A 12,068-nucleotide genomic window follows, 5' to 3' on the forward strand; every position below is an offset into this window, starting at 1 on the left:
TCACTTTCCTTGCTTTGTCTAACAACACTATCATGAATCTAGCAAATACGTTTTGTGGGTCAGAGTGCAGTATTTACTTAGTTTCAAAGCACAAATGTTTGTTCGCATGTTTCTCATACTGGCTTTAGCCAAGGCAACTGTTGCCTAGCTAAAAACTGCCTTGGACAACAATTGCCAAGTTTACTCTAGATATTTCACCCGATCACTTCTCATTGCACTTCTTTCAGTTTTCAAACACAACAATTGTAGTTTAGACACTGACCACAACCACACAACTATTGACCACAACCACACAACTATTGACCACAACCACACAACTATTGACCACAACCACACAACTACTGACCACAACCACACAACTACTGACCACAACTGCTGACCACAAATCACACAACTTCTGACCACAACTACTGACCAAAACGACTGACTGCAACCAACTACTACTCACAACCCACAACCACAACTGACCACAACCACTACAGACCACAACCACTAGAGACCACAACAACACAGCTACAGACCTCGACTAATGCCCACAACCACTGATCTCAACTAATAACCACAACTACTGACCACGACTCCTGACCACGACTAATGCCCACAACCACTGATCTCAACTAATAACCACAACTACTGACCACAATCACTAAACTACTGACCCAAACAATGACTGACCACAACCACAAAACGACTGACCACAACTACTGACCACAACCACGGACAATAACTACTGAACACAATTAATGCCCAGAACTACTGACCACAACACAACCACAGACCATAACTCCTGACCTCAACTACTGACCACAACCACACAACTACTGACCACAACCACACAACTACTGACCACAACCACACAACTACTGACCATAACGACTGACCATAACCGCACAACTACTGACCACAACCACACAACTACTGACCAAAAGTGTACATTCAGATTAAATTTTTTTAGGCTGCTTGTTTTGTTTTGACTGAACCACACAACTATTGACCACAATCACACTACTGACCAAAACTACTGACCACAACCACACATCTACTGAACCACAACCACAGACCACAACCACAACTACAGACCATAACTCCTGACCACACAAATACTGACCACAACCACAAAACTACTGACCTAAACGAATGACTACAACCACACAACTACTGACCACAACCACACAACTACTGGCCACAACCACTGACCACACAACTACTGAACCAAACAACTAATGACCACAACCACAAAACGACTGACCATAATTACTGAACACAACCACACAAGTACTGACCACAACCACACAACTATTGACCACAACCACACAACTACAGAACAACACAACTACTGACCAAAATTACAGACCACACAACTAGTGACCAAATCTACAGACCACACAACTATTGACCACAACTACTGACCATAACCACACAACTATTGACCACAACACAACTACTGACCAACATTCATATGTTCAGGCTATTCTATCTTTTCATCTACCTACTTTTTCCAACTATAATCAGTCACCATCATTACTACTGAAGACACTACCACTACTATAACGTATTTCAAAACCATACATACTTTAAAACAAGCTAGCACCACACACCACATTTTCTTCAGGAAATGTACTTTTAGCCTAAAGCTAGCTATCAGTAGGTCTACATACAGTTAATTCAGAAAGTATTCAGACCCCTTGACTTCTTCCACATTTTGTTACTTTACAGACTTATTCTAAAATGTATTAAATGTTTTCTTATCAATCGACACACAATATCTCATAATTACAAAGCAAAAAGAGGTTGACATTTTTGCAAATGTACAAATGTAAAAAACATACCTTATTTACATAAGTATTCAGACCCTTTGCTATTAGACTTGAAATTGAGCTCAGGTGCACCCTGTTTCCGTTGATCACCTTTGAGATGTTTCTAGAACTTGATTGGAGTCCACCTGTGGTAAATTCAATTGATTGGACATGATTTGGAAAGGCACACACACCTGTCTATATAAGGTCCCACGGTTGACAGTGCATGTCAGAGAAAAAACCAAGCCATGAGGTAGAAGGAATCATCCGTAGAGCCCCACGAAACAGGATTGTGTCGAGGAACAGATCTGGGGAAGTGTCCCAAAAAATGTCTGCAGCATTGAAGGTTACCAAGAACACAGTGGCCTCCATTCTTAAATGGAAGAAGTTTGGAACCACCAAGACTCTTCTAGAGCTGGCTGCCCGGCCAAACTGAGCAATCGGGGGAGAAGGGCCTTGGTCAGGGAGGTGACCAAGAACCCGATGGTCACTCTAACAGTGCTCCAGTGTTCCTCTGTAGAGATGGGAGAACCTTCCAGAAGGACAACCATCTCTGCAGCACTCCACCAATCAGGCCTTTATGGTAGAGTGGTCAGACGGAAGCCACTCCTCAGTATAAGGCACATGACAGCCTGCTTGGAGTTTTCCAAAAGGCACCTAAAGGACTCTCAGACTATGAGAAACAAGATTCTCTGGTCTGATGAAACCAAGATTGAACTCCTTGGCCTGAATGCCAAGCGTCACACCTGGAGGAAACCTGGCTTCAGATGGTGGCAGCATCATGCTGTGGGGATGTTTTTCAGCGGGAGGGACTGGGAGACTAGTCAGTATCGAGGGAAAGATGAACAGAGCAAAGTAGAGAGAGATCCTTGATGAAAACCTGCTCCAGAACGCTCAGGACCTCAGACTGGGGACAACAGGACAACGATCCGAAGCACACAGTCAAGACAGCACAGGAGTGGCTTCGGGACAAGTCTCTGAATGTCCTTGAGTGGCCCATCCAGAGCCCGGACATGAACCCGATCGAACATCTCTGAACAGACCTGAAAATATCTGTGCAGCGACCCTCCCCATCCAACCTGACAGAGTTTGAGAGGATCTGCAAAGAAGAATTGGAGAAACTCCCCAAATACAGGTGTTCCAAGCTTGTAGCATCATACCTGCAACCGCTGCCAAAGGTGCTTCAACAAAGTACTGAGTAAAAAGGTCTGAATACTTATGTAAATGTGATATTTCCGTTTCTTTACATTTGCAAACATTTCTGAAAACCTGTTTTTGCTTTTTCAGTATGGGTTATTGTGTGTAGATTGCTGAGGGGAAAAAAACAACTTAATCCATTTTAGAATAAGTCAAGAGGTCTGAAAACTTTCCGACTGTATTCTGCACTGTATTCTACATAATTCCTAAAATATTTTTAGAGAGCTATCATCACTAGAGCTGTCATATTTCTCTACCCAAATAATAGCCTACAACTTTCTAATCATTACATCATCATTCAACTCAAATCAAACTCAAATCATTCACACTGAAAGTTTTACTAATGTAAATCGTGCATCTATTTACCTGAAACCCACAGCATGATTGATTCAGAGTTGCTTTGCTTTCCTAAGAGTCTTGTCCACATGATCCTGCTTTTTATTCCCATCTTCTGACAGAAGATCGCTTTGTCCTATGTCTTTCTTATTTTACCCTGCTGGTCATCTATGAACATTTGAAAATCTTGAAGAACAATCTGGCCTTAATGGCCATGTACTCTTATAATCTCCATTTATAATCTCCACAGCAGAAGAGGACTGGGCCACCCCTCAGAGCCTGGTTCCTCACTAGGTTTCTTCCTAGGTTCCTGCCTTTCTTCTACATCTGAATTGCTTGTTTGGGGTTTTAGGCTGGCTTTCTGTATAAGCACTTTGTGAAATATGCTGACGTAAAAAGGGCTATATAAATAAATGTGATTGACTTATTCTTTTAGTTTTCACATGCAACAACTGTAGTTTAGACATCATCTAAATGCCTCACAATCCAAATTAATATGGTTGATATAAACTCCGCAAAAAAAGAAAAACTTCCCATTTTCAGGACCCTGTCTTTCAAAGATAATTCGTAAAAATCCAAATAACTTCACAGATCTTCATTGTAAAGGGTTTAAACACTGTTTCCCATGCTTATTCAATGAACCATAAACAGTTAATGAACATGCACCTGTGGAATGGTCGTTAAGACACTAACAGCTTACAGACGGTAGGCAATTAAGGTCACAGTTATGAAAACTTAGGACACTAAAGAGGCCTTTCTACTGACTCTGAAAACACCAAAAGAAAGATGCCCAGGGTCCCTGCTTATCTGCGTGAACGTCCCTTATGCATGCTGCAAGGAGGCATGAGGACTGCAGATGTGGCCAGGGCAATAAATTGCAATGTCCCTACTGTGAGACACATAAGTCAGCGCTACAGGAAGACAGGACGGACAGCTGATCATCTTCGCAGTGACCACGTATAACAACACCTGCACAGGATCGGTACATCCGAACCTCACACCTGCGGGACAGGTACAGAATGGCAAAAACAACTGCCCGAGTTACACCAGGAAGGCACAATCCCTCCATCAGTGCTCAGACTGTCCACAATAGGCTGAGAGAGGCTGGACTGAGGGCTTGTAGGCCTGTTGTAAGGCAGGTCCTCATCAGACATCACCGGCAACAACGTCTCTTATGGGAACAATCCCACTGTCGCTGGACCAGACAGGACTGGCAAAAAGTGCTCTTCACTGACGAGTCACGGTTGTGTCTCACCAGGGGTGATGGTCGGATTTGCGTTTATCGTCTAAGGAATGAGCGTTACACTGAGGTCTGTACTCTAGAGCGGGATCAATTTGGAGGTGGAGGGTCCGTCATGGTCTGGGGCGGTGTGTCACAGCATCATCAGACTGAGCTTGTCGTCATTGTTGGCAATCTCAACGCTGTGCATTACAGGGAAGACATCCTCCTCCCTCATGTGGTACCCTTCCTGCAGGCTCATCCTGACATGACCCTCCAGCATGACAATGCCACCAGCCATACTGCTCGTTCTGTGCGTGATTTCCTGCAAGACAGGAATGTAAGTGTTCTGCCATGGCCAGCGAAGAGCCCAGATCTCAATCCCATTGAGCACGTCTGGGACCTGTTTGATCGGAGGGTGAGGGCTAGGGCCATTCCCCCCAGAAATGTCTGGGAACTTGCAGGTGCCTTGGTGGAAGAGTGGGGTAACATCTCAAAGCAAGAATTGGCAAATCTGGTGCAGCCCATGAGGAGATGCACTGCAGTACTTAATGCAGCTGGTGGCCGCACCGGATACTGACTGTTACTTTAGAGTTTGACCCCCCCTTTGTTCAGGGACACATTATTCAATTTCTGTTAGTCACATGTCTGTGGAACTTGTTCAGTTTATGTCTCAGTTGTTGAATCTTATGTTCATACAAATATTTACACATGTTAAGTTTGCTGAAAATAAACGCAGTTGACAGTGAGAGGACGTTTCTATTTTTTGCTGAGTTTAGTACTCTGTATGTAACTGCTTTGCTTTAAATAATATAGTTAAACTTTTAAACTTCTACCACAAAAATAATTTTAAAGAGTTAAAGCAAGTCCCACCAATTGTACTTCATGTACCAAAACCATCTAGTTAATCCTATATAAACATTTTTTTTGTTGTTGTATGAATTCAAGTTTAAATTCTCACTTTTTTCCCCCATCCAAAATGTAATCTATCCCTGCCAAGGTTAAACATCTTCCATACATTTTCACAAAAGTCCATATTCAGCAAGAACAGTTAAGATTCTACGGTAGCTTTATTTCTAGTACTTATTATAGTATTTCAGTCCTACAGATGGAAACGGTTGCATAGCACTAATGAACTGAGCCTTGCCTTTATGAGAAGCAATTCCTCTCAGTAAACTGAGTAAGTCAATAAATCTGTAAATAAGATAGGATACAACTCTACAGCAAATTATATAACGATTTATAATTTTTTGAAATAGATTCATCAGATTCATGAATCTGCCTCAGAATAACAGTTCATATTTGAATGCAGTTAGTGTTGCATCCTTCTCCATTATGACTATCGCCTCTTATTGCCTCCCCAATAACTGGTGTCATACAGACTAGAGCCGCCAGACCGAGACAGAGCCAAAGGTTGGCTACTCTGTATCCCTCCTCCATCCACCCCATGTCCTTAGCTAACCCTACAATCACAATCACAAACACAAAAGTAGGCCCCCTGGATAAATCTGTACATAAGCGTTTACTAGTAAGAGTTTACTGTTGCATGACATTACATCACACTTTGTTAATTGCCATACCAACATGATGCAATTAGAGATTAAACTCAGTTTTAAGACATCTACATGGAGGGAAGTGATGCTGAATTTAAAAGAAAGTTGACCTACCTGGAAAGGAGCCATATGGAAAGTGACAGGGTAGTCTTATGTAAGCCCAGTACAGAAAATAAACGAAAGGCTACATTGAACAAAACATTTACTCCAATTACACTGAACCAAAATATAAACGCAACATCTAAAGCTTAGTCCCATGTTTCATGACCTGAAATAAAAGATCCCAGAAATGTTCCATATGCAGAAAAAGCGTATTTCTTCATATTTTGTGCACACATTTGTTTATGTGCCTGTTAGTGAGAATTTCTCCTCTGCCAAGATAATCCATCCACCTGACAGGTGTGGCATATCAAGAAGCTGATTAAACAGCATGATCATTACACAGGTGCACCTTGTGCTGGGGACAATGAAAGGCCACTCTAAAATGTGCAGTTTTGTCAAACAACACAAAGCCACAGATGTCTCAAGCTTTGAGTGTGCAATTGGCAATTGTTGATGTCAACTTTGGGAACAGAGTACCCTGCCAATACCATAACAGGGTTATGGTATGGACAGGCATAAGCTACAGACAACGAACACGATGGCAATTTCAATTCACAGAGATACCGTGACGAGATCCCGAGGCCCATTGTTGTGCCATTCATCCGCCGCCATCACCTCGTGTTTCAGTATGATAATGCGCAGCCCCAAGTCGCAAGGATCTGTACATAATTCCTGGAAATTGAAAATGTCCCAGTTCTTCCATGGCCTGCATACTCACCAGACATGTCACCCATTGAGCATGTTTGAGATGCTCTGGATCGACGTGCACAACAGTTCCCACCAATATCCAGAAACTTTACACAGCCATTGAAGAGGAGTGGGCCACAATCAACAGCCTGATCAACTCTATGTGAAGGAGATGTGTCACACCAGATTATGACTGGTTTTCTGATCCACACCTCTACTTTTTTTTTCTTTAAGGTATCTGTATTCTCAGTCATGTGAAATCCATATTTTAGGGCCTAATTAATTCATTTAAATTAACTGATTTCCTTATATGAACTGTAACTCAGTAAAACCTTTAAAATTGTTGCATGTTGCGTTTATATTTTTGTTCAGCATATAAAACATGCTGCTGCAGTGTGGTATTATGGTCTGTTTTCAGAACCCTGGAATGACTGAAGGGGACAGGGATTTTGAATGCCTTAAACAAACTGCCTCTATATATATATATATATATATATATATATCATCAATATCAATATATATCATCAATGGGCCATGAATGCATACATTACCATAAGAACATTGTGTGTGTGTGTGTGTGTGTGTGTGTGTGTGTGTGTGTGTGTGTGTGTGTGTGTGTGTGTGTGTGTGTGTGTGTGTGTGTGTGTGTTGGGGGTTACAGGGGTTGTGTTAATTAGGGCGCGCAACAGGAAGTGTTTACAAATGTTTCAATGGAAAATGAAAAATAACGTTTCTTATTGGAGAAGGCAAGGTAGTTCCTCCTTATTTCAGTCTGTTTCTTCCATTTTTCATGCCTAATGAACACAGTCTTGGGGTGTATTATAGGCCAACTGTATAGGGTGAAGAAGTTGCACTTAGACATTGTTCTTGGGTTAGTTTTGCATTTCCCCCACTGACTGCAGATACCCACAGTCATTGAGCTAATGCTAGAAATGTCACCCTGTAGCTACTGTACCTGGGAAGCATGTGGCGAGGTGTTCCATCAGGGCCTCCTGGTTGACGGGCTTGCGAGCGGAGTTCATGGCTGAGATAGCCAGACACAGGATCTCCCCCAGTGGGATGAACTGGGACTGGCTGATAGGAGACATGCTGATGGGAGACACATCACCTGCAGTAGGGAGAAATAGACAACAGTCAGCGAATGAACTGTAGGAGAGAAAAGAAGAACCTGGGCCCATATCTATCAAGAGTCTCAGAGTAGGAGTGCTGATCTAGAAATCAGGTCCCTCCTGCCCATAATAATCTTATAATTACTATGATCTAAAGGGCAAAACTGATCCTAGATCAGCACTCCTACATAATACAGCCCCGGGACTCAGTAACTGACCAAATCTGAATGGTATCAAAGCTCAACTGATGATGTGGGCGGTCTGTCCCGTTCCACCAGTTGGCTGTCAACTGATGACTGAGTCTCCTCCCAGAACTAATACTGCTCCATATGGTCATTTTCAAGTCTTGTCAATTAAGTGTTTTATTTCAATTTTTCGGGGGCCCATCCACCCCCATAAACATTGTTTAAACAGCTTTTTCTTTTGTTGTTACATGTACATTCTACATACATGGCAGTTTTTTATTTTGTATTTTTTACAATAGTTACATAGCAGCAATAAAGTAATTGGATATTTTGATATATAATAGTTATGACTAGATGTAATGTATAACATGAGCTTTTAAACCCACCCCACTCTCAGTCCATCCCACCCATCTCTGTAAACCGCCCTTTAATGATTTCCATGTGCCATATATTTTTCAACTGTGCTGTGATGTTTCACATAAATTCTGAACCTGTCAAATCACATAGTATCTACAGATTGAGAAAAAAAAACTATTTTGCAACCTCTATGGCGCCATGTTCAACATTTTGGTCCTCAAGTGAAACTGATATTTTTTCTTTTTACATTTTTTTGTTGCCAATTTTGGTCTTTATTAAAGGGTAAACAAACAAATTCCCTACCTTCTTCCCCTTCCACTTGCCTCCTCCATTTTTGTGGTAATGCTGCAATCAGTTTGTTGTAATTTTGGATAGAATTTGTTAACTGCACATGTGACATAACTCCACCTTTCTTATTCATAATATAATTGACAAGATAATTCACTTTTTATATATAAATATATATTTTTATCTATTAGCATTATTTGAATTTAACAATATTATTTGTTGTAATATTTGTTCTGTCTTTTCTGGAGGATGAAACTGGAATTAGAACCGGCTGTGTATTGCTTGTTTTAGAAAGGGCGGTATTTTGAAAAAGGTTCCATTTTCAATTAACGGAAAGTGAGAGGTTGTAATCTGGATAAAGGTAAAAAGGGGTGAGTCTTTCTTACTAATCTACTGGAGAACTAGTTAAGGTTTAAGTATAACTTCTGTATGACTGATGATTCTAGTGGGAGGTTTAATGCCTTAATATACAGTCCCAGTCAAAAGTTTGGACACACCTTCTCATACAAGGGTTTTTATTTTTACTATTTTCTACATTGTAGAATAATAGTGAAGACATTAAAACTATGAAATAACACATACGGAATCATATAGTAACCAAAAAAGTGTAGAAAAATCTAAATATATTTTAGATTTCAGATTCTTCAAAGTAGCCACCCTTTGCCTTGATGACAGCTTTGCACACTCTTGGCATTCTCTCAACCAGCTTCATGAGGAATGCTTTTCCAAAAGTCTTGAAGGAGTTCACACATATGCTGAGCACTTTTTGGCTGCTTTTCCTTCACTCTGCGGTCCAACTCATCCCAAACCATCTCAATGTGGAGGCCAGGTCATCTGATGCAGCACTCCATCACTCTACTTCTTGGTCAAATAGCCCTTACACAGCCTGGAGGTGTGTTGGATCACTGTCCTGTTGAAAAACAAATTATATTCCCACTAAGCGCAAAACAGATGGGATGGCGTATCGCTGCAGAATTCTGTGGTAACCATGCTGGTTAAGTGTGCCTTGAATTCTAAATAAATCACTGACAGTGTCACCAGCAAAGCACCCCCACACCACCTCCTCCATGCTTCACAGTGGGAACCATACATGCAGAGGTCATCCGTTCGCCTACTCTGCGTCTCGTGTTTATTGGCCCAAGCAAGTCTCTTCTTATTGGTGTCCTTTAGTAGTGCTTTATTTGCAGCAATTCGACCATGAAAGCCTGATTCACGCAGTTGATGTTGAGATGTGTCTGTTACTTGAACTCTGTGAAGCATTTATTTGGGCTGCAATTTCTGAGGCTGGTAACTCTAATGAACTTATCCTCTGCAGCAGAGGTAACTCTGGGTCTTCTTTTCCTGTGGCGGTCCTCATGAGAGCTAGTTTCATCATAGTGCTTTTTGTTTTTTTGCGACTGCACTTGAAGAAACTTTCCGGATTGAATGACCTTCATGTCTTAAAGTAAAGGTGGACTGTTGTTTCTCTTTGCTTATTTTAGATGTTCTTGCCATAATATGGACTTGGTCTTTTACCAAATAGGGCTATCTTCTGTATACCATCACTACCTTGTCACAGCACAACTGATTGGCTCAAACTCATTAAGGAAAGAAATTCCACAAATTAACTGTTAACCAGGCACACCTGTTAATTTAAATGCATTCCAGGTGACTACCTCATTAAGCTGGTTGAGAGAATGCAAAGAGTGTGCAAAGCTGTCATCAAGGCAAAGGGTGGCTACTTTAAAGCATCTCAAATATATTTTGATTTGTTGAACACTTTTTTGGTTACTACATCACCCCATATGAGTTATTTCATAGTTTTGATGTCTTCACTATTATTCTACATTGTAGAAAATAGTAAAAAATTTAAAAACCTTGAATGAGTAGGTGTGTCCAAACTTTTGACTGGTACTGTATATTTAAAAAAATGCCCCTCGAACACATAAGTAAATGGGATATGACTAAATAATTAATCAGGGTGATTTCCCCACAAATAGACAGGTATTTACCTTTCCATAGTAGAAAGATATTTTTTTGCTAACTTTTAGTTGAAATTTGTTGTAGTAAATTCCTTTATTTCTTTAGGGATATGAATACCGGGTATGTCCACTTCACGATCAGACCATTTTACTGGTAAACTACATGGTAAAGTTGTATTTTTTAGCAATCCAATACGTAAAATGGTACAATTATCATAGTTCGGTTGTAATCCAGAGATGTTAGAAAAATGATCTAGATCCTCTATGAGGCTGTGCAGGGATCCAGATTGCAGATGTAAGAGGAAATTTCAGTTGTCAGCGTGAAATGACACCTTTGATTTTAAACTCTGGATTTCTAGCCCCTTGATTTTATTGTTGGATCCGATTTTAATAGCTAACATTTCAATGGCCATGATATAGATATACCGACAGCGGACAACCTTGTTTTACTCCTCTTGACAGTTTAATACTTTGAGAAGTAGACATTATTTATTATTTTACACTTGGGGTAACTATACATAACTTTAACCCAGAGATTCGCCAAAATTAAAATAGTCCAGGCATTTATATATAAATTCTAGTCAAACTTTATCAAAAGCCTTTTCAAAATCTTCTATGATTACCAGACTTGGTTCCCTAGATTTTTCATAGTGTTCTATTGTTTCAATGAATTTTCTTACATTATCTCCAATGTATCGTCCATGTAAAAAAGCTGGGATGATCATGATGACTAACATCCGACAACACCTTTTTAATTCTATGTGCTATGCATTTAGCTAGGATTTCTGAATCACAACACCAGTCTAAGGGGCCTCCAGTTTTTTTAAATGGACAGGATCTTTATACTTACTGTTTCAGTAATAGTGAAATCAAACCTTCTTGCTGCGTACCTGATAGTTTACCATTTAGGAGTGGTTAAACATGCCAATAGTGGATCTTTGAGTAGATAAAAAAAGGTTTCATATACCTCAACTGGTATGCCATCCAGCCCTGGAGTTTTCCCTGGTCTAAAGACTTTAATTGCATCAAGAAGTTCCCACTCTGCAATTTGGACTTCACACAAGTCTTTCTGTACAGCTGTTAATTTTGCACTATTATGAAAAAAATCCTTACAGTTAACTTCAGTTAGTGGAAATGGAGGAGACTGAAAAGAGAAGTACTTTGCTTACGCTTTCAAAATATAATTTAGTGAATCATAGATCATTTGTTTCTGTAAATTATTTTTGGTAGCATTTCTATGTTGAAGATTCTAAAATAATTTGGTGATATTTTATTTAT

General features: G+C 40.3%; 1 protein-coding gene across 2 annotated transcripts in view; it reads right to left on the bottom strand.

The window, feature by feature from the left end:
- LOC106602720 (storkhead-box protein 2) overlaps positions 1–12,068 on the bottom strand; it is a 63,810-nt gene that overhangs the window by 13,114 nt on the left and 38,628 nt on the right. For both annotated transcript variants that reach the window (XM_014195533.2, XM_014195534.2), the window contains exon 2: positions 7,846–7,998. In XM_014195533.2, the coding sequence (XP_014051008.1) occupies positions 7,846–7,998 (153 nt within the window). The remainder of the gene's footprint in view (positions 1–7,845; positions 7,999–12,068) is intronic.

The sequence above is a fragment of the Salmo salar genome, chromosome ssa04, assembly GCF_905237065.1.
Source record: "Salmo salar chromosome ssa04, Ssal_v3.1, whole genome shotgun sequence".
Classification (NCBI taxonomy): domain Eukaryota; kingdom Metazoa; phylum Chordata; class Actinopteri; order Salmoniformes; family Salmonidae; genus Salmo; species Salmo salar.